The 24,060-nt window shown below is 43.6% G+C and overlaps 1 protein-coding gene across 11 annotated transcripts in view; it reads right to left on the minus strand.

The window, feature by feature from the left end:
• Positions 1-24,060, minus strand: part of GATB (glutamyl-tRNA amidotransferase subunit B) — a 93,310-nt gene that overhangs the window by 37,629 nt on the left and 31,621 nt on the right. For 8 of the 11 annotated variants that reach the window (XR_005025300.2, XR_005025299.2, XR_008994450.1 and 5 more), the window contains exons 3-9: positions 17,641-17,754; positions 15,121-15,319; positions 14,565-14,687; positions 6,603-6,716; positions 4,207-4,291; positions 3,428-3,472; positions 1,264-1,453 (exon numbers count right to left, since the gene is read on the minus strand). Coding sequence is in view for 6 of the 11 variants with exons in the window: in XM_036887889.2 (XP_036743784.2) it covers positions 1,264-1,453; positions 3,428-3,472; positions 4,207-4,291; positions 6,603-6,716; positions 14,565-14,687; positions 15,121-15,319; positions 17,641-17,754 (870 nt within the window). In the remaining 5 variants the exon portion in view is untranslated. Of the gene's footprint in view, positions 1-76; positions 1,097-1,263; positions 1,454-3,427; positions 3,473-4,206; positions 4,292-6,602; positions 6,717-14,564; positions 14,688-15,120; positions 15,320-17,640; positions 17,755-18,005; positions 18,077-18,155; positions 18,528-24,060 lie in introns of those variants that run through there. The other 3 variants (XM_057494309.1, XM_057494246.1, XM_057494399.1) reach the window with 3 other exon arrangements.

Below are 24,060 nucleotides of genomic sequence, written 5' to 3' on the forward strand. Positions count from 1 at the left end.
TATAAGACCACAGCTCAGTTTTGTTCTGTCAACCTAGGAGAAACACATGGAGTTGTAAGAGGCTCCAGGTTAAAAGGTGTCCTGTGTGAGATGCTGACTGATTCATGCAAAGACTGGGCACTAAGCACAGGTGATGTGCTAATCTGTGTTCAATAACAGAGAGCAAGAGGATGAAACAGTCCTTTCCTCAAGGTGCTGAACAAAATACACTAATAAGTAATTAAAATACATTATATGATCATCACAGGGGTGTGAATAAGCTACAATGGCAGCTCACAGGAGGTAGTACAGAAAATAACTGATCATGCCTAAGCATTATTGGTAGTGAAAGAGGAGCTCTGATGTGAGACTCTCTAGATACTTTTCAAATTAGCTGATTTACAGAAGATAAAGAATCATTTAGTCAGCATTCAGTGGCCTACTGTGTACCAGAAATGGCTGGGTTGCTGTGTATATTGAACTGCATACATACATGTCTAAGTATGTATATTCTGACATCTCAATATAGTTATTATTGGTACATTAAAATGCAAAAAATCCAGAGTTTCCACCAGAGTCTGCTGCTCCAAAAGATGAGTGTGGCATATACCTAGTCCCTGCAAGAGGCGGCAGCAAAACTCTCTGCTTCCTCCCTCCCAGCCAAGTGGGAGACAAGCTGACAAAATCCTCCACTCACGGATTCAGTACCACTTCAGTGCTGCCACAAGGAAGAAAACTGCGAAGTCCCAAGCAGCTCTGAGAGGGACGGACAATCCCCAAGCAGGTCTCAGTGGTGCTAGACTCTCCGAGAGTCCAAGGGACGGGTACTTTCAGTCAGAGTTTTCAGAGTGGAATAAATGTTTTCTTCTACAGTCGGTAAAATAACTGGCTGGCTTTTGAGAACCTAACTGCCTGCCAGCCCCTGTCACGGTTCAATACTGCTAGACATCTAGAAAACCCTATACATTGATTTCCTTTTGTCCTGCAGACACACGGGAAAACACGCATCCATAACGTTTGGACTGTTTTCAAGAAGCCTCCACGGCTGCTGTGAGCAGCTGTTCCTTTCTACACAGGAGGAACGGCTGACAGGAGATTGTGCTTCCTCTTCTGGGTTCTGAGGAACATTTACCACAAAAGGCAGTGAGCCAAAGTTCTCTTGCCTTGTTCTGCTCAGAAGTGTCTGTTGTCCTACTGAAGCAATCTGCCCGCTCCATTGGCCCCCCGCAGGGCATCCCCCAAGCGGCCGAGCTGGGGTCCTTTCAGCCTCTGATCAGTACTTACCAGTAAGGTGAAGCTGTGTTCTGGCAGCATCCCGTACTGCTGGGTGAGCTTCTCCCTTGTCACCCTGGGGAGCTCAGGCAGCTGCTCCCGAATCCAGTCAATATTGATCACTTGCTGCGGGTCCACGTTGGCAGGCAGAGAAGCCGTGTCGTAGAGGATCAGCGGAGGCAGGTTGGGTTCAGGCATAAACCTGGGCAGAGAGTGGAGACAGGGCCTGACTCAGAAGGTTTGGGTTTATTAAGGAAAAAAAAGAGAACCTATCACCAGCACAAAGTTTTGTGTTCTGATGCCATGTTACTTACAAATATTTTCTAATATCCCATAGCATCAATTCTCCCTGTTTTCCAGGAACTAGTCTTTGTTTGGACAAGTGTAAACCGCAGGTCAAAACCATGAAAGCTGTTACACTTAGTGCTTATCAACTAGTGACGACTGAAAAGGGCACAACACAGGGCTGACGCCACCCTGTGATTTTTAATTGTGCATAAAGTATATACTCATAAAGACACAGGCTGGAAAAAAAGACCAAATGAGAACAATTCCTGGGAAGAAAGAAGACTTTTCCTCATTTAAAAATTTTCACTATTTTTAGCAGTATTCATATAAAAAATGGAAAGTCAAAGAAAAAGAAACCTTTCTTGAGAAGTAGAAATGAATAGATTTTGCCTAAATAAAGTGGAGAAGCTGAAGGAGAGTGAGGAAGGGAGGGATGAATAAGTGGAGCATGGGGGATCTTAGGGCAGTGAAATATTCTGTTTGCCACTGCAGTAGTAGATCTATGTATACCAATTTGTCAAAATCCATAGAATATACAAGCATAGAGATAGAACCCTGGTGTGTAAACTATGGACTTTAGTTAATAAGGTATCAATTTTGGTTCATCAGTTGTACCAAATATACCACAACAAACACAAATGCAAGATATTACTAGGGGAAACTGTGGGGCTGGGGCAGTATATGGTATACACCAAGGAGTATATGGGAACTCTGTAATTCCACTCAATTCTGCTGTAAACCCAAACTACTCTAAAAACTAATTTTTTTTTAAATGTGGAAGCTGCACCACTGCATATAAGCTTACTAAACAAAGTTGTCCTACCCTCTGTTGTATTCCAGCATCTCATGTTTTCTATCTGCTTATGCTTGTCAAAGGGCTTATGCAGAAGCAGGATAATGGACAACAAATGGTGGCTCCAGATGATATATCAGAAGTGCAAGTAGCCATCCTCTTGATGCTGAATCAGTCTGAATTCTGAAGGCAAGAGGGAACCAAAGGGAGGTTTCCTGAATCCTAACCATTAACCTGAAGGATTGAGCTGAAGCCACTGGCTGAGCTAAAAGCCAAATTCCATGCTCAGTAAGAAAGCAGCACGAACAGAGTAGGGGCAACCGTGGAGAACAGATTGTTCTTGGGCAGGACAGACTGAATCTAGAAGATCACAGCAATGAAAACAATCTTGGCTTTGACAGACACACGAGTGGAGTCCCTGAGATGACGTTCACTCTAAGGGTCAGTGGGCTGCTTCTTTCCCAGATGACAATGCTACATTTGTTCCTCACTGACAGCAGTAGCTTCACTTACATCTTCCTGTGCTTCACAAAGGAAAGGGGGGCTAATTTCAACAACTTTGTTGCTTAAAACTTCATTCCTTGCCATCTGTTAAACTCAATGGTGGAAAAAAAATGAAATATTCAATCTGTCTTAAGCTTATCATTATTGTTTTACTTATGGATCTCATACTAAGTCCAACTTGTTTACCAATTGTTTAGTTAATTATTTACCAATTAAATAGTTATCACCTAAGGTTTGAAGGGAAATGCCATTAATGCATACACCTCTATTTTTTCATTTCTTATCAAGGAGCTTCAGTGTATTACTGAATTTGTAACTGAATATAATAAGACCAGTGCAGGCCCCATTCTGCACAATCATAACAACTCATACACAGAAGTGAGTTGAATCCTTTCAGATAAGGCCCTCCAAGGCTACCAAATAAAAAAAATATTCTGTCTTTCCATATACACATAAAATAGGAAGACAGGATTTTCCATCACACAATAACAACTGGGTCCCCAAAACTATCCAGGATCACTATGTTGATCTGTAAGTAGATTTGAAATATGCCCTTAACCCCAATGGTATTTTGACAAGAGGAGTAACCACCTGTAGTCTTGTTTTCCTTCTTTGTCTCTTATCGGGACAGTGCACCTATGATAATGAAATAAGAAAACATTAAGCAAACATTGCATGCACTATTGGCAGAAAGGGCTTTCCCCTGTTGATAAGGGACACAGGCACATTCAAGCTCTTCAGCCTCCCAATGGGGAGATACTTACATGACTACATTAAAAAATAACATTAAAGAAAGGGAAATGTTTAGAACAATAATTTTTTTAAAAATGAAAAGAAATTGCTTCAATGTTTCCAGCTCTTAATCAGCCCAAACTCTATAGCCTTTTGAGCTTTTTTCAGTCTTCAGCTAAAAGTTTAAAATCATCAAAATTCAGAGTCAGAAAATTAGTCAAACTTATCCTAACAAAAAAAACATACCTTTACAACTAGCTCTTAAGCTTTCTTCTATCTCCAGCTTAAATTTGTAGAATTTAAGTCTGGCAGAATTAAAGTAAATAAAACTTCTTGCCACAAAGCAGGTAAGCTAGAGGCAAGGGAAGGGCCAGGACCTACGACTAAGCACTTATATATAAGTCTGGCTCAGTTCCAACCTCTAACCAGCCATACAGGGCATATTATATCCCTGGAGGGCACAGTATTTCCCTAATTTTACGAGAGAGGACACCAAAGTCAGAGAAGCGAAGCACGTCCTTCAAGGTCGCAGGGCTGGCCTGCGGTGAGCCCCTCCGAAAGCCCCGCCCCGCCGGAAGCCCCGCCCCGCCGGAAGCCCCGCCCCGCCGTATTCCAGATGCTGGGCGTGGTAAACTCACCCCAGCTTGTCATCAAATGAGCGGGTTTCATTCAGAATTTCACCTCCATTCTCAAGTTCCTTGATTTGCCTCTGAATTTCATAGTCTAAGAAAAACACAGTAATTAATTTAGTATCATATTTAGATTCCTTTCTTTCAGTTAAGCAATTATCAGAAATCTTTTTCAATCTTTAAGTCAAAAAATAATCAAGAGAATTGTTTATAATGATTCTTCCTTTATATGCTCTACTTTCTTTTTGCTGCCATCATAGACTAGCTGTGCTAGAAAGGGCCTAAATTTAGGAAGCTCCACTCCCTCACTTTTTGAGAAAACTCAGGCTCAGAGAGATTAAGCAATCCTGGAACAGATTATACAACTTGGCAGAAGAAAAACTAAGACCAATATCCAGACGGAGTGACTCCAGCTCTAGGGCTGAAGCCTAGTAAGAGTTTTTATCCTGGGATCCATGGATGGGCTTTCAGGGGGTCTGGTACCTCCTCAAAGTACACACAAAATGTGGGTGTGTGCATATGTACAATTTTTGGAGGGGGTTCAGAATTTTCATTATATTTTCAAATCATTTCAGATGACCCCAACAACTAAGGGCCACTGCTCTGTGTCATGCTTTCTCACCACCAAACAAGGCAGACTGTGGCAGTCAAAACACAGCCACGACGGCCAAGCTTCTTTATGGAAATAGCTTTAGCCTCCCCCTTAACTCCCCACCCCGGGAAGCACCATCTTTCCTTGTCCAAATCCAAACTCTTCTATCTGAATTGGCAAGAAGGAGCCACACCCAAATGTGTCAGTTTTTACCCTTCATCTCTCTCACATCAATGCTCTGTTTGACTGACATGACATGATGGCTGAAAGGCCCCAGGCAGGGAGAAAAACAGGGTGGAAAAATTACAGGCTTGGAGAATTAAGCCCATAATAGTAGAGTTTTGGTTCTTTCAGTCCAAGACCACAGGTGGAATTCTGTCTCAGACTGTTGCTCCAAAGGGAACTTCACAGCACAAAGGCTGATGAGGGACAGCCAGAAACGGGCAGGCGTCTCCTCTATAACTCATCATGGATGAACCTACTGAAAATCTTGTTGTTTGTTTTTTAGGTTACCATCACTCTTAGCATAATGAGTTCCTGAACACTTATGTTCTATAAGGTAAAGTGGAACTTCCTTCTATTCATTCTAAGCTTCTCCTTCACAAACTTGGGCTCTAACAGTTTCCCTAACTTTTCATGGCTTCAAAACAGATGGTTTTAGAGACAGAAGAGTCCATCCTCTTTAGTCTGTCTTCACCTGGGAACCTTCCCCTACCTGTCCTCTCCTGTAGAGTATCCCCTTGACCATTTTAATGCTTTTTTTCCTGAAAATCTCTAGACTCAGAATGTCTTCATTGAGGCTGGTTGATCATTTCAAGTTCAGGATAACAGTTTAGACAAGATGAGAAAATCTGTTCTGTATTGTTTCTGATACTCCTCTTAACAAGACCCAGGACTCTACTAAACATTTTACCTGTAGCGACGTACCTGGCTGCCCTTGCTCTATGTGCCCTGGAAGGCGTGTACTTTAAACTCTGCCCCTTCCCTCCTGCTTCTGTCTCTGGAGACCTCTGGTTTTAAAGAATACTTTTAATCCTCTGAGATGTCTTCCCCTCAGTCATAGTCAGCAATTTCTATGGGACTACCCCAGACGTTTCTCTTGCTCACCTGTTTTACTTTAACTATTATACATGTGTCAACACTACAATACCCACAAGTGTGTGCTCAGTAAGACCAATACCTGGTTACACAGGCACATGCAATCTATTAGTAAAAAGAGTAAAATGCAGAAAAACATATTAACCATTTAGGTCAAAGTATGGTTAGTCTGTAATGAACAAATACAATTTCATGAAGTTCAGGATGGTCAGGAAGAATGTGGTAAATGGAAAAACAGAGCTATTATGCAGATATTCCAATCAAGAGATAAAGTCTCTTTCTCCTCCCTTTGAATTTCCTTTGAATTCAATAGGCTTTGACTAGAATGTGTCAGAAGAGACACGGTGTGATTTCTAGAGCTTAGGACTCATGCAGCCCCGAGACTTCGGTTGTCATGCCCCTTTGCCAACTAAGAAGGCGCAGGCTAGGCAAGCAAATGCAGACAGACAGTGTGGACAGAGAAGCCTAGCAGTCGCCCAGCTCCAGGGCCCCAACCTGTGAGTGAGTTCATCTTAGACCCTTTGTTTCAGCTGAGCTGCCAGCTTCCACAGCGACATGAATGAGCCGAGGCAGGACGAGCAGACAAAACACCCAATTCATAGGCTTGTGAAAACTGACATGGTTCTTTTACAAGCCACTAAGATTTGGTGGCTTGCTGCACAGCAATAGGTAACTGAGACAAGAGGTGCATTTGGAGTTAACAGCTGACGTTCACCTATTGCTTTGGCCAAGAACCTGGCACTGTTGAGATTCTTCACTTCAGTTCGAATGCCCAAAGGCTCCCCAGGGTGATGCACAGATACATTGGCATCCACTCTCAACTGGCCCTCTGGAAGGAAAGAGAAAAGATAACTTTTTAGAAATTCTTTAAAGCAACATGATGGGTTTGAAGTCTCCAGACAGGCAATAGCCAATTCCATTTGCTGTTGTTACAGCAATTTGACTTTACAAAAGGTAGGGTGGTCCCGAAGAACACGGCTGGTACTTCCGTCCGCTTCAGAAAATTATAGCCCAGCACATCTGAGGTGTATGTGTATATGCATGTGTGTATATTTGTGTGCATCTGTGCACATGTAGAAGAGAAAAGAAATTCTAGATATACCAGCTGGGGAAATCTAATTTCTTTTGTGCCAAGTAAGAAAAAACAACACTACTAAAATGGAGATTTACTTTGCACTTTTACCCTTAATTTTTTTTTTCAAAGTGTCAGAGCTGGTTTTGGGGAGGGGGGGGAAGGCCTCAGAAATGACTCTGATAACCCTACACTGCTCTCCAGTGGAATGTGGATTCCCAACAGCGATTCCAGGAGATCTGTGAGAGAGTCCTTGAGAATTTACAGCTCAAGGGCAGGAGCCAAAAGCCTGAGCTTTTTTCCCCTCCTCCTCCTCCTTCAGGGACCTTAATAATCTCTTCTTTCCACCAGCAAAACTCTGAATGCTTCCTGACTGCTGTAAGGATTTGCTGCAGCAGGCGGACAGTGCTGTTAGGAAGGAATGAGTCTGTGGTAGGGCTCGGAGGGGCTGTCCCCACGCGGGGAGGACCTTCTCTGACCCGGAAAGCCTCTTTAGATCGGGAGCAATAACCCCCAAGAAAGCAGGTGGTTCGTGGGGAAGACTAAGTGAGGGGTTCCTGAGGAGGAGGTGTGGGAGGCAGAATCGCAGGTCAAATAGAGATGAAGAAACATCATATTTCATACACTACAGTAAGGATTAAATTCTCTGTTCTCCAATTTCATTTTTAACATTTAAAACAGAACAGAATCTTTAAGAAGACAGAATGCTGGACTTGTATTTTCCTAGAAAAGTTTTTAAATAGCGTAAGTAAATTTCATGCCAAGAAAGGAGACCTTGGAACTTGTCTCTGTCATCCCCCCAGTGCTGGGCTGCGGCACCACCTCTCCAGGCTCGGGACTGCCAGCCACCCCTGCCCCTCCCCTCAGCACATCCCCACACGGACAGGCAGGGACAGGGGCCTTTCGGCTCAGAAAGGACTCGGTCTCTAGCACGGACTCCTTAACACTCTGGACAACTTTTGCTTACCTGAATCTCACAAGTCCTGACTACTCCTGACATCAGCAGACTCTCCATCTGGGAACCCTGAAGCCATCTTCTGCTTCTGTTTCCCTTGTCCTTTAGAGCCAACCTGACAACTAGATCCTAGCAGTTCTCCCCTCTAAACAGTGCTTGTATGTGTCACCTCCTCTCCATGTCCACCGCTGCTACCCTTACCCGAGGACTTGGAACTTCAGACCCAGGTTACAGAGTCACAGCCTTTTAACCCAGGGACCCCTCCTTGTCTGGGCACCCATGGGTGGCTACAACTTCCTTTCTGCTGCTGCACAGTTTTCATCATCTCATTGCTTGCTCAAGCGCAGAGCCAGCTCCAACTACAGCACCTTGTCTCCTCTGCCTGGTATTCCAAAGCCCTTCTCTGGTCTTGGCTGATGTGACCCCCATTGTCCCCCTACTCATGCTACAGGACGGTGCTCCTTCAATCAGGGGAGCTCCCTGCAGGCAAGTCCCCATCTACTCTGCTGGTTCCCATATGTTCTCTTTATCAGTGTTACTGTCCCTTCAACCTCTGCTCATGCTTCAAGGTCCCACTGAAGTGTTACCATCGTCTAGAAACTCTCATCAATAAGCTAGCCTCCCCTGGGGGCTCGTCTGAACCAGGAGATTGCAGGCAATCAATACCACAGAATTTCGTACCTGACTATTGTCCAACTGAATTAATTCTAAGACCAGAATGGAAGGCCCAGATTTTAAATCTTCACCCCTCTTGCCTTCCCAAGACATTCCTTCAGTTATCTCCTCTCCCACATCAGTCATTAATTTCTCTTTCTCAACATTACTTCTGATACATACATAGGCAATTGTATTTCTCATAAGCAAACCAACCAACCCTAAACCAAAAACCTACTCCTTTAAAGCCAATCCCTCTCTCAGCTATTCAGCTATTATTTCTCTGCTTTCCTTTTTAGCAAATCCTCTCAAACACATTTTATTTATTCAGTCATTACACATATTGTCTATATTTTCTCACCTCCATTTACTCCCACTTTAGCCTGGCTTCTGTCCCCATCTTTCTGAAAACGCTTTGTCAAAGTCACCAACCTCTCAGCTGCCAAATACAATGGACACAGGACATGTTCTGCCTGCACCTCCCTGGACACCTAAGCAGCACGTGACATGCCAAGTAACCCTTCCTTCCTGAAACCCCTTCCTCCCACAGGGTGTGCCCTTCGCTCTCTTGGCTTCCCTCCTACCTCTGTGGACACCTGATTTCCATTTCATTTGCTGGTGCTTTCTTTCCTATCCAAACTCAGGACCCTCTTTTCTACCTGCACTCTATTTTAAATACCACCTTTGTGCTGCTAATTCCCGAATTCTCTCTTCATCCTAGACCTCTTCTCTGAGCTCCACACTTACCTCCAATGGCTAGCTGACACCTCCACGTGGAGGTCTCAGAGGCCTTTCACCTGCCAAAACTAAATCCTGATTTGCCCCCCCACAAAACATTCTTCTGTTTGCATCTTTCCAGTTTTAGAAAATAGTATGACCCCCCTCACTCCTCAAGTTCTCTTGAAGGCATCCTTGATTTCTTTCTGCCTCTTGCGTTCCATACTAGCCTGATAACAAATCCTGTTATTTCTGAAAACCATCTTGAATCTACCCACCTAGATTCCTCCATTGTCACTGACAGGCCCTGTCCAAAACAGCATCCTCTTTCATCTGAACTACTGCAAAAGCTTCTTAATTAGTCTGGCTTCTACTCCTTTTCCTCTGAAATCCACTTTCAACAGGGCAGCCAGAGTGGTTTCTAAAACATTAATCACACTATGTTATTCCCTTGCTTAAAAGCCCCTCAATCACTTACCTCTGCATTGGAAAGAACTCCAAACTTCTTATCGTTGTTGGTCATCTCTCCCCAGCCTGCCTTAACAGTCTGATTTGGTGCCACATGCCCCTGCTTGTTCTGCTTTCCCTTCTGCTACCTATGTTACCTCAGAGCATATAAGCTTCTCCTCATCTCAGGCACCATGCCTTAGCTGTGCCTTCCAGTGCTCACCCCCAGCTCTACACTGGCTGGAGCCTGGACTCATTCTTTAGGTCTCAAATATCACATTGCTGAGAAGCCTTCACGTTCCAACAAGCGTTATTCTTTATCATGGCATACTATTTATTTCCTTAAAGCACTTACGGCTATACTTATTTTATTTGTAAATGTATTGGTCTCTGAGGTCCATATAAGCTTTAAGTAGCAGGAACAATGTCTTTTTCACTGCTATATTCAGAACTTAGTGCTGGGTCTGACACAGGGTAATTGTCCAATAAATTAGCACCTTGTTGACTGAGCCCAAAGTGGTATTTTCCTGAGCAGTGAGTAAGTAGGCTGGTTACTGTCTCACAGTAGGTTCCTGATAGTTCTCAAGTTTTGTCTAATAGGGACTAATCTACAGCTGGAATTATCTGAAAGACCCATTCAGCTCTAAGAAAACTTTCAATGTGTGCTGAGCTCTGCTCAAGCAAATCTCAACACTTGGGAGACAACGTTTGTGAACTCAGGGAAACCTGAATTGGACCTCACCTGCTTTTAAAAATGCAACTCTTACAATTTTGAATTTTAATTTGGAAAAGGAATGAAAGCATGAATTTCAGTCTCTTCCAGAGAAGACCATACTACATAAATGTCTGAGAGGAATCATTTAGTATCCTGCAGTGCTGAAAGAGAGTTCACCAGCCTGGATTCAAATATAGTATCGAACATTAACAAAAGATGCTCTATCCAGTGAAGACAAAATACCTTTTAAACAAATTAAGTTAAATTGCCTAAGGTGCACAAAAGCCTTACCCATCAGGTTTACTTCAATGCATTCTGCAGCACTGAGGACGGGCCTGCACTCACACATCATGAGAATGTTATCAAGCTCAATTTCTACCCTCTAGAAGTAGAGATTTGTAACAGCAAAACTAAAAAACTATACCACTGAGCACAGAGATATGGTGCAGTTACATCTTTTTTTCTAAAACACATTCACACATCAGAAATATAACATCAGGACAGAAAACTGTTTCTGTAAACAGCAAGGGCCTGAGGATTTAGTGAGAAGGTCTGTTAAGCTATCTCATTCTGATCACTGAATATTCTCCATAACTTAAATAACAAAGCTTCTTCACACACATGCACACACAAAACCAAATTTTATTGAACATATTTCACAAAGCTTATTCATCCAAAATGAGTGGTGATTCTGTAAAAGTAATACTATTTATTATTGCTGAAAAAAGCCCTCAGCATTTACTGATCATAGGCTACTTGTTAGGACCTGTGACGTTTTATATACATTATACCATTCATTCCCTACAATATAGCTATAACAACAAAGCCACTTGGACATCTGTTAGGCATTACAACCATACCACAGCCAAGAAGGAATTCCGGATTTTCTCCCACAAAGCCACCCTCTCCCAATCTTCCCTGTCTCAGTACAAGACGAAACCACCAGCTTCCCCTATGGGTCAACTTGGATGATGACCTTTCCTCTTTGGTGTCTTCCATACACAATTACTTGGAGACTCACTATATAGATGGAGACAGTGAGGCTCAGAGCAGTCAAGTCCCTTGCCCAGGTTCCTACAGCTGGAAGTGGTGGGACAGGGTTCCGAGCCAGGTGTGGGACCTCAGCTCCTGCAGCACTTACACTTGGCTACACAGCCTAAGTTGTTGTCTGTGGCAGTTAATGACACTGTTGTGCTGCCACCAGGAAGCAAAGTGAGGCAGGGCTTAATGAAGGGACTTGTGGGGCAGTCACACCTGGGCTCAAATCCCAGCTGTCCCTTTCTGTGATCCTTGGGCAGAGAGCCTAACCTCTCTAGGCCTCAGTTTCCTTACCTGTACACAGACATAATACCTATCTCTCAGGCATGTCATAAGGGTTAAATAAGACAATAAATAATTTTTAAAAATTCAGTGAAATAATAAGCACAGACTAAATGTCAATCTGGCAGATATTATCATTGAAACATTCAGGATGTCTACTTCAGCAGACATTCAACTCAACAGACTGCTTCGAGGCTCTGACAGTGGCAAAGTCCATTAAGAAGGAACTGACTTTTGGAAGCCAGTCTGAGCTGGTCCACGCTCATTAGCAAAACTATCAAGAACTCACTGAATCACAGCCCAGAGCAATTTAAGCTTCATTCCAAAGCACCTTGGGGTCCACTGCTCTTCTCTAGGGTGGTCCTTGCCCTAGAGTTCTTCTGCTATAGTCTCCAATGCCAACACAAAGGTCCTACAGGGGTGGGAGGTGGGACAGAAGAATAAGCCAAGAGTCTGCGCTGGTGAAATGCTAACAGCACAAAATGCTGGACTCCTACCTTTGCACCATTACACTTTAGAATCACAGCCAGTCTGCTGCTGTGCTAGGGGCAAAGCCGTTGGATTTGTATTTAAAAGCAACAGAAAGTGTCACAACAAATGAGATTTAATGAACACTCTCAGCTGTCACAGACTGATGAGTTCTTGCTGTTATGGTTTATCTCTTGGCAAGGACCCAGATGGGACTATTTTTCAGCTAACAGGTGGCCTGTTTATTATTCCATGGGTTTGGTAGGAATCACAGTTATTTTGAGGAACAAATAATAAAAAATTTTAAAGCAGTAGAGAACTAACAGTGCATAAATGGATAACCATCCAACCTGCCCATATTTCGTTTATGTTCTTTGGGTAAAAAAGCAGCATGAACCATAAATCTAAAATGGAGAGTTCTCTTACTCTCAAACAGAGCCTCATTTCTGTAAAGCAAACTTGTAGGCAGCTAACCTTTACGCCACTCAAATTCATGTGGCTGTGTTTTTCCATCTTTAGCTTAAAAGAAGAGAGCAAATAGGCTAATTCTGTCTTCCAATTCAACTTGTACCAGGGCTTGATGCTACAATTTGTTGCTTGTAATACGTCCTAAGTGACAAATATGGCATTATAAATTCAGAAGTCCCTTCGTAACATTCAAAAATATTGTGGGGCATAAAAAGGTTGGTAAATAGTATTATAAACCAGCAGGGAGATGAATCACTATTATCAATGGTATTTACTGGCAGCCACTGTGACCCCCTGTGATGGCTAATTTTTATGTGTCCACTTGACTGGGCCATGGGGTGCCCAAATTACACGGTTAAATATCATCCTGGGTGTGTCTCTGAGGGTGTTTCTGGATGAGCTGCACGTTTGAACCAACAGACTAAGTAAAGCAGACTGCCTTTCTCATTGTGGGTGGGCCTCATTCAAGCCACTGAAGGCCTGAATAGAACAACAGGCAGAGGAGGGGGCATTTTGCTCTCTCTGCCTGTCTTTGAGCTGGGATATCAATATTCTCCTACCTTGGGATTCGGGCTTAGACTGGCACTTGCTCTCGCCTGCAGCTTACTGACTGCAGATCTTGGACGTCTCAGCTTCCATAATCAATCACCAACTACTTATAATAAATCTCTTCACGTATAAACATACATACATATATATAACATATATACACACACATTCTATTGATTCTGTTTATCTGGAGAACCCTAACATACCAATATACTGGGCCATGGATCAACAATTGTATATGCGCAACCTGTATCTTTTCTCCACTCTGTCAGGGATTGCTCTGTGTAAGAAGTTTTTTAAAAGAGCCCCTGGAAACAAAAAACAAGGAAAACCAGAAAGAGAACAGCTTTCAGGGACTGAGGGTGGCAAAGCAGTGCCCAGGAAGGGGCCATGAGCACAAGCCAAGAAGAAACTGAGTCTGACCACAGGTTGTCATCTTCATATCCGATTTGCGAACACTTAAAATGCATAGTTTGCCTGGGCCCAAGGGCACAAGTATTTCTTTTATTTCCTACTATTTTTCTACTGAACTTAAGATTTTATCTCAAAGCTAAAGTTTTACAAAGTTAAAGTTATTCTGGATAAACATAATGTCTTCTGTCTGACAAAGATGAAAGAAAGTGCTCAAAAACATTATTTTATTAATCCTCATAACATTTTGAGGCAAGAAGCCATGAAAAGTATCTAGACCTTTAACTTTTTGAGAAAAAAGAAACAACAGGTCCAAAATGGAGTCACTTTCCACCAGGACAGCAAATCAAGATTTAACTACAGTTTCAACTTCTCCCAGGAATGGGACTTTTAACCAGGGAATCTGGAATTTCCTAATCAACACATGTGAGGTTACCTGCATGACAGACCCTGGCCCCTCCACAAAGACAGATGACCTTGTGTGGAACAACCCACTCTTTTTTAGAAAAGTTCCTTTTCCTCCCACTTCTGTCTCAGAAAGTCTTCCATTTTGTACCACTCCTTGAGCCCCTTCCTGTTTGCTAAATAAGATGCTGCCCAATTCACGAATCACTGAATAAAGGCAGATTTACTCAGTTTGAACTGTTATTGTTTTAAACAGCTCCTAATCTAGCATTCTTGGGCTCAGTGTCTCTGTACTGTTGTTGCTGTGTTTATTTTTGTTTGGAAGCTCAGAAAAGAATCCAGAGAAAATTCTAAGAGGATAAAAAACAGGTGCAAAAGGCTGAAAAAAGTATGTAAACGACCCCAGTGTAGCTGATAGAACAAAACTCAAGTAAAAGAGCCCTAGGAGGCGGCAGGGGGAAGGAGAAGAAGGAGGCTCTGCCTCTGTGGCTTCTACCTGCCATATTTGCCTGGCTGGTCCCCAGGGCTTGAAGTATCAGCTGCAGCTCCCTGACAGCTGTTGCTGCCTCTTCTCCACACGACATGTCTGGCTCCAGGACCACTTCCAGAAGGCCGACTCCTACCAAAGAGAGGCAGAGTCAGCCTGACGGGAATTCTCCAATCGGACCTGCAGATAATGAGGCTGAAGTCTTCAGAAAACGCTACATCACTGATGGACTCTCAAAGTGGGTTCTAGCTTTTGAATGGTTTCTTTCGCTTCATTTTTTGATTTTTAACTTTGGCTCTTTTCTTTTACTGTTGGCTTAAGATAACATGCTTCTGGGTTCGTGACTAGGTGGCCATGTCTGTCTCACTTTAGGGGTGGGTTATTAGCAAGCCCGACAGAGTTAACAGTTCCAGCCGGGCTCTCTAATCAGCCATGTCAGTACCAGGGCTGATATTCTGATGTGCATCTGCTGGGCTACTGGGCCTTTCCTCAGTTGGTTTGGGAAAACTCTAGAGGGAAAGAGACGGGGCTGGAAGGAAACGCAACAGGAAATCTCCAGGCCTACCTGCCCTGTTCAAATCAATGAGTGTCTGAGACCGAAGGTCATCATGGAGGCTTCTGCCACTGTCTTGCTCCAGCTGGATCTGCTTGATCCTCACTGTCTTGGTGATCAACTGACTCGGCTTTTTCTCCACGCAGATGCTGTATGCCAAGCTCCCATTTACTGCGATCGGGAGCCTCTGCTGGGTAATTTGGTAGCCTGCCTGCACACAAACACGGGTTACAGAGTCACTGGTCTGTAAATATAAGCAGGGATCTGGTTTATTATTCATTTTAATGCCACAAAACTATAGGCTTACTTAAAAACACAACAAAAAGAAAAAGAAAAAAGTTAAAGGAAAGGAAAATTAGTTCCCACACTGCAGCCATATTGAGCCTTGCCTTTTCTGTGTTTTCCCATCCCCCCCATCCCCCCCACCCACCTGCCCTGCACTGCCCCCACCCCCTCGCCCAAGTAATGAGGCAATAAACAACATGAATCCCATCTCCCTACCGAAGTACCATTTTAGGGAATAACAATCTTCTCATTGTCAAAGGCCTCTAAGAAAAGAATTTATTGTTTCTGCTTAGCCCATTAGCCTAAGCCCTGCATCTGATTACTGGGCTTCTGATAGACCCTCCTTATTGGGAAGTGCTGGCTAAGCACTTTGCCTTCTACTCTGAGCACGGCAGGACAGCAGTTGCTAGTGCATTTAAGCTCGTTTTTTGTTCCTGCTCTTTAAGCTGACCAATCATGCCAGCTGCCCTCCCTGACCCAACTTCCTTTGTTCCTCTAGCTAGAAAATGCTGTGACACTCATACTCAGCTGAAAGAAACACATAGTTCTAAGATACTGATGGATGTTGCAAGGACCTCCTCACCTTCTCCTAAGTGGAGAGTAAGAACTACTTTCAGATACACACATGCATCAAGACACACTAAAGAGACGGCAGGTCAACACAGAGACGTGGGGAGGAACAGAGAACAGCTGGAGAGGGTGCAGCACTTGTGGGCTCCCACACACTGTTCTCAGTGCTTTGTAATCCTCACAACCGTACAAGGAGGCACAGGGCACAGACCGGGTGAAAGGGCTTGTCTAAAGCCACAGAGCTAGTAAGGACCAGTGTCAGGATTTGACTCAGATGGTCCGGCTCCACGGCCAGAAAACCTCCAGCTATGTGGCTAAGTGCACAACTGTAGCTGCATCAGAATCACTGGGCAGGCTGGTCAAAACACAGACTGGCCCCTCTTGGAGAATTTCTGATGCTGCAGGTCTGGGGTGGTGCCTGAGAATTTATATTCTAGTAAGTTCCCAGGAGATGCTGCTGCTAGTGGCTCAGGGTCCACACTTTGAGAACCAATGCATTCAGCTAACTCATTTTCTGGGCTGAACTAGAAAGTCTCAATTTGTAAAAGTTAAACTCTGAGTAGGGTTGCCAAATAAATACAGATGCTCAGTTAAAGCTGAATTTGAATAATTTGAATAAATTGTTCATTCAACAAACAAATACTTTTTCAGTTTAAGTATGTTCATGCAATATTTGGCAACATTAACTTTGGATTATACCAGTTATCTGGGCCACAAAGAACAGAAAGCCACAGATGCTAAAAACACTTGATTTTAGTCATGTGTTGCTAAGCTTCGTAACCAAACTAGTTACCACTGTTAAAGGTTAAAAATATGTACTTTCATTCTCTCCATCTCCAGTAGAATTTGCTAGAAGGCTGGCAGCCAGAGGGGAAAAGAAGCAATAATTGGAGAATTCAGGTTCTCACTGTATTTTATTTAGTTCTATTTTCACCCTCCCCCGCTGAAAAAACAGCTCACCCCGATCTTCAGTTCAAGGAGAATAAACAAGGCAATAGCAACACTACCATTTCTCTCCATCTGAAGAGCCACATTTACAATCAGGGGCTTGGATCAAATGAAATATTATTTTGAGAAACCCACTCAACATTATAGTTTGTTTCAGTTCACTATTATGAAAAATTGGCTCTAGTTCACACTGGCTTCTCTTAAAGAAAACTTTCTAATTTCAAGGAAAAAACAGGTTAATATTGGGTTTACTGCTCAGGCAATTACTGTTGTTAGTCCAGGCTTCTGGTTCATGTTTCTGCTTACTACTGTCCACTTACTTGCTCCTTGTGAGGTGACAGAAATGTCTCCAAAGGGGATAGTCTTATTATTGGGAACTTCAGCTCGAAAGAGGGGGCTCTCACTATGTCTGCAGAGCTACAGCGTGCATTGACTGTTGCATCAGCCACAGAGTTAGCTCTAGGGCTGAGCCTGGGAACACTGGCACCTTCTACTCCCCGTTCAATTAGGAGCAAGCCACCAGAAGCATGAGGCTAAGCAAGGAGTCAGCAATCAGGACAACTACATCCAATCTAGTAAACATCGGGGGGCACCTGCCTTCATCAGGGCCGGGCAGAACGTCCCGCCGAGACGGACAGAGCGCTGACTGAAAACATGAGTGGCAGCCTCCCTCACTGTAAACCCCCAGCTCTGAGAACTCACAGAGGGTGGAACACAAAGCATACTTACAGGGAGGTCTGCATAGAAGTAGTGCTTCCTGTCAAACAAGGACTTCTTGTTTATGTGGCAGTTCAGTGCCAGGCCTGTCATCACTGCTGCCTCGACACACCTCCTGTTGAGAACCTATGGAAACATGACACACAGATCCTCTCAGATCTACAATCTGAACAAATGCTGCTCCCACGCACTGACATCCTCCCTGAATATTCAATTTGGTCCTTCAATAGGCATTATCTCTAGTTCTCTGTGTGGGCAGCTGCAGTTCCCAAGCCAACTCTGTCTGCCAGGGAGAAAACTTTATATAAAAAAGAAAATGCATGTGGCAGTGGGTCCCACTGGGCACTTAATGAACTGCCATATCAGTGATCCTTTACCTGGCATCACAGTTAACAGGGAGGGTCCCAGGAAAAGCTCAGCAGAGTGTGTAAACTTAATCTCACTTCCTCTGCAAGCAGAACAAGGAGCCGGTCAGAATACATAAAGAGGCACCAACCCCTGACAAGAAGATCCAAGAAGTTACTCACCAAACCACTCAATGGAGTTGGAAAACACTTTGAGAGAAAGAACGAATTTCTGGAAATCATAGGGCCATTGCCGTTTCCTCAAGGCTGGGAAATAGGTGCCGCCTGCCTCCTCACCTTCAGTCCAGGCCTGGCAGACACCCTAAAGGTGGGGCCTGAGTGGGCCCTACGCCCTGACTCTCCCTGAGCTGCTGGTCCCTCAAGGAGCTCCCAGAGTCCAGAAATTCCTTCTGAATCCCACCCCACCCCACTTTCAGGAGCAAATGCCCAAGAAATGGCTAGCAAACTTCCAGCTTATAAGTACTTGGGGGAGGGAGTGGCTGGAGAGTTAGACAACCAGAGATCAGGAGAAAGAGCATTAAGTCCTGGGGTCAGACAGGTTCAAACCCTGCTTGTGTTGTGTATATATATAGCTGTGTGACTGGAATCCTCACTTTCTTCATTTCTGAAACAGGATTTGACACCCATCTTTCATAGTGGATGAAAAAACAGCTAGAACATAATATACCCTGTGGTCCAAATCCCCTCCTGCTTGGAGGAAACTTTGGAGGATGTTGTGCTTACTGAAGAAACATACTTCTATTTTTTATCAGAATGTTTATGATGCCCTTATATTTATTATGTATACTATGTATGTATACAGCATACTATTACTTATGTAGGCCTTTCCAGTTAAGCATTCTCACTTCCATTTTATTTCAGCCTCACAGCAACCCAGTAAAGAAGGAATCTGTATTACTCCATATTGCAGAAAAAGAAAAAAACTAAGACCCAGAGATACTGTGACTTGCCCAAATCACATAGTTGGCAAATGGTAAAGCTAGCTCTAAAGTCCACACATGCCCCTGACAATCAGACCCCCTGAGGTTCGGGGACTGGCTCTTGGGCTGGGATGATGAGTGTGGCATCCAACAAGGCACAACTTGTTGATCACAGATTTCAAAAACAAATCTGTACGAAATGTACGAGGCATCTCCACTTACTGCAACACAATCCCCCAAAGGTAACCCAAACAGCACGTCTCCCTCCTTCTGACAGCATCACATGCCTTTTTTTTTTTTTTGGAAGCCAGGTTACAAAATGGAGCCACCTCATGGCTTCTGTTCAGAGAATTCATTCTGGGCCGAATAATACTGTCAGCTCTGCAGTAATAATGGTTTCTGTGAAAAATGTGTGTGCGGGGAAACAGGATGCACTAATTATTGAGATGTTTTCACTTGCAATGTTTGGCATTTCACTGAACAGTTGTTACTGCAATACAAACAGCGCTGGCAGAGGCTGCTGCCAGATCCAAGCCTGACGATTCAGGTCAAGGCACACAAGAACGGGAGGCTGGTACCCGGCCCTGAGCCCCGCTCCTCCTGGGCCGGGCCGCAACACAGGCTCGCTTGTCAACAGCCTGACTCGCCAGTCTGTACCAGTTCTTTATCACTCCCACCATTTTTCTAACCACCACTTTCTCACCTCTGTCCAATCTGCCCCTTTGGGGCCAATCTGCATCCTCCTTCTGGGCATGAAGAGAACCCAGGTTGGTTTCTGCTTATTTCTGAATGCACTGGTAACAAACTCTGTGTCTGCACTGTGTGGGAGTGAAGGGGTGAGGGTGAGCACAGAACCTCACTCTGCCTGTATGCACACGAGGACACAGGCCCTTGAACACCAGCAAGTTCCAAAAAGTAAGAACACAGTAAAACACACGAACATGACAGTGATATTGAATATACTTTAATCTTTTTTTGATGGTTTAGAAGGCTTGAAGTACTTCAGGGTCAGAATTACAAGCATCAATCATCACCACACTACAGTGGCACAGAGGGGCTAGTAAATAGAAAGTGCCAGCTGAAAGGATGCCAAGGGAAAAGAATTTACTATGATCTTTGTCAAGCTGCTTATGACAGATGGAGGTCCAGGTCAGCATGTTCTAAGGATAGGATGCAGAAATGGAGAATTAAACTTGGTCTGTCTTTATTCTGAAAAATGTCTTAAGCGTCTATAAACACTAGGCTTTAGGGACACAGAGATAAGTAAAACTCTCACTGGCCTCAATGAATCTGCAGTGGGCATGAACCTGACGGCCTCTCCAACAACCTTCTCATGTTCGTCTTCCAGACTACGACTATCCTGCTAAAAATGCACATCTTACAGCATTCTGTTGCCTAAAATCACTCAACAGCTTCCAATCTCCGATGATAAAGGCCAAGCTCTTACATGATCAACTCTGCCTACATCTTCCAGTTTCATCTCCTATCACGTCTCCCGCAGCACACACATATGGCCCAGTTCTCCTGTAAAAACATGCTGATCTGCTGACTCTACCTACTCTGATTCTATTAAAAAATCTACTGATGTCACCAATCTGTGAAACATTCCTTGCTATTCTTCCTATGTTCCTCTCTGACCTTCCACACATTTCCATTTGTGCTTGTATGACAGTGGATTCTATCTATTCACATGTATTTCCATTAGACTAAGTTTCATGAGGATGGGAATTGTCTGTTCATCCTGGAACTTAACACAGAACTGAAAAACAGTGGTGCTCAATTAATGTGCATTGAACTCAAATGAGGAGGGAAATGACTGCTCTAACAAATGGTTTCAGAGAGGCAGTGATGCCCAAATCTCCTCTAAGGCATTACCTGACACCTGCTGGCCTTCAGACTTGTTTCTAGAAGTGCCCTGAAGCAACAACCCAACCCATCATATATGATGTGATGAATGAACTTGAAAACTCAGAAGACTAATCTGTCCTGAAGAAAGCATGTTCCAGAAATTTGCAACTAACTTAAAGTGACTCCACAGGATCTCAAGGTTAGCCACTCATGTGGAAGGAAAGCAATAGTCCTTGAATTCACACCTTTCTCAACTGAGCCTTAGGAGACTTGACTCTGGCTTCAGGAATGATCAACAGCAAGTATTTACTGGGCACTTTAATGTCTCAGGAACTGTGTTGTGCCCACCATATACATTTGCATTTAATCCTCTAGCAATCCTAGGGCAGATACTATTAGGATCCTCATTGTAGAGATAATGAAATGAAGGGAATCACAGAGATTAAGTAATTTGGCCAAGGTGACAGATAAAATAAGTGGCAGAGCCAGAAAGTCAGACACCTAGAACCCACACGTGCAATGGCTATACTGTGGTTTAAATCTTCAAAGAATAAAGTGTGCCAGTGTTTGCCATCAAGATGACTACCACATAAGTATAACAACGAAGCAAAACTGAAGGAACAAAATAGCAGCAGACTCATAGACTCCAAGAAGGGACTAGTGGTTACCAAAGGGGAGGGGTGTGGGAGGGCAGGTGGGGAGGGAGGGAGATGGGGATTGAGGGGTATTATGTTTAGTACACATGGTGTGGGGGATCACGGGGAGAACAGTGTAGCACAGAGAAGGCACATAGTGAATCTGTGGCATCTTACTACACTGATGGACAGTGACTCCATTGGGGTTTGGGTGGGGACTTGATAATATGGGTAAATGCAGTGACCATATTGTTTTCTCATGTGAAACCTTCGTAAGAGTGTATATCAGTAATACCTTAATTAAAAAAGAAAAAGAAAAACAAAAAGATGATAACCACCTAGCTATAACCCCAGAGCAGCATATCATCCAAATCCTAATGTACATAATTGAAGGCAGATACTGTTTCTCACATTTTCCTCTCACCAGGTTCTATCTCCACAGGTTTGTTATCAGATGCTGAGCTCTTAGAGGGCAAGCACCATGTTCGTTTAACCTTGTGAAACACCCCATACACAGTCTCTGGCATTTGGAGGGTTTGATAATGAGTGGACCTATAGGTTTTCTCCATTAGAAGGGGAAGTCTTCTTAGGCAGAAAGACAGAATAGAGCAGTAAAACCCACTAAAAGAGACTCAAAGATAAAACCAGAAAGCCAAAAAGGACTCACAGAGTTAATGAGTTAATCAGTTGAAGTTCCAAAGGCCGGGGATATTCCCCAGAAAAAGGAAAGTACCCAGGCGCAGCCCATGTCTTCATTGTACCATTACAACACGTCCTTGTGAAATCTACTTAAGCCTGCAAAAAAGGCCCAGCTTATTCTTTAGCTTAACCTATAGGCTATTTTTTTCCTCTTCTTCCAGCCCCTTAATCAAGTAACTTTGTAACCAGGGCAGGAGACAGTCCTCAAAGGTGTAAATAAACCTATGCAGACAAAGAATGCTGAGATCCAGGCTAACAGTCACCTAAGTAATCCTATTCTTAAAACAAAACTTCAAAGGAATCATAAATCACCTGTATACATCACGCCTTATGCTGACCCTTACCCCAAAAGGTCCTATAAAACCACAGACCCCAAACTGTTAAGCTTGCCTCCTCTGAAGTTGCCCATACTCATGTTTCTTTGAGTATGTCACTCTCTCTGTCCTACTTCAGATAAGTAGGGAGGGGCTGCTGAGAGCTCTGATTTGGGCTTGCAAGTACCCATCACCTGGGAGACCTGGATGGAACTGCAGCTATGCGATCATGCTCCTTAGTACCCTGCCTGAAAATCTCCTTTCTTTGCATTTGGGAAGTTCTCAGAACATAATCTCACTCCATCCAGTCTTGGTGGCTTCCCCAAATCCTGCGGTGGTAGGGACTTAGTTCCCAGGCTGTGCAGATTCAAGTGGACGCTGGATGCCAGGTGACACTGGCTTTAGGAGTTGGCAGGGGATTATACCCTTATGCCAAGCAGCAGTTCAGTGAGCTTCCCTTTCCTCCATTTTTCCTTCCTCTCTGCTTTATTCAAGTAAACCTGCCTTTATCTACCTTGACTCAGGCCCCTCTTCTCTTGGAGTGCATTCAAGTAAAACCTGAACTCTGCTGCACTGCTGTGACTCTGCCCTTCTATTCTTTGTTGTGGCGGGCTGACAGTTTCACCGTTAGACTTCTGAAATGCTTAGATACAAGTACCCATGAAATGATTTATTAGGTAAGTGAAAAGGCTGATCTTTTATTTAATCAGAAGAAAAGCATGATAGGTAGAGGTAGGAGATGCGATTGTCAATAAATTTTATGACTGGCAGAGACTGGGCAGGTCATGGCCAGGAGAAGGATGTTGGGTGGGTAAGTGGGGGAATTGGTGAACTGTTTTTCAAAAGAATCACTTGTTTGGCTTGTTTGTAAAACATAAATAATGCTGCAACCTTAACTTGTTTGGAACCTGTGATATTTCCAGAGTCTCTGCAATATTTTCAGAATCTCTCGCCTGGCCTTAGTCCATCTCCATTATCAATAGGAGCTTACAAGGGGCAGGCGAAGAGGCCAGTGCCCGCCAGGGTGGGAGAAGTTTTTTGGAGACCTTTGCAGCGAGGTTGGGAGAGACACAGGTGAATGGGAGTAGAGGATTTATTATAAGCAATAAATGGGTTTCTCTCACTTTATTTTTCCCTTTGAATGACTTCAGTTTCAAAGGTTTATTTGCCCCAGGCTGGGAACACATCCCCCTACCCCTGAGTTACAGAACCTAAAATACACCAGAGTATAATGCAGCATAAATAGCCCAAAAACATATATGAGACACATTGTGACTCCAATTTGGGAAACAGCCTTCTAGTGTTAAGGTTTATTTAGGCCTAACCAAACAAGCACGTCCTGACCTCCACATAAAACAGACCATCATTTAATGACAACTCCTGACACATTAAAAAAAAAAATCAAGTTCTACACATTCTTTCTTAGTATATATTGATTTTTTCCTCTCCTCCCAAATGCTCCAGTTTAATTCAGGCCTCTGTTCAAACCCCGGCCTCTCCAACCACGAGGGACTTCTGCACCAGCAACCACCCAGACAGGTTCTCGGCCTCTCTAATTTCTCCCCCATACCCATTTCAGAACGATCTTTCTAAAGGATAAATCTGTTCATATAATTTCCCTTCTTTGCTGCTCATCACTGAAAGGATTAAG

The sequence above is a fragment of the Manis pentadactyla genome, chromosome 1 (assembly GCF_030020395.1).
Source record: "Manis pentadactyla isolate mManPen7 chromosome 1, mManPen7.hap1, whole genome shotgun sequence".
Lineage (NCBI taxonomy): Eukaryota > Metazoa > Chordata > Mammalia > Pholidota > Manidae > Manis > Manis pentadactyla.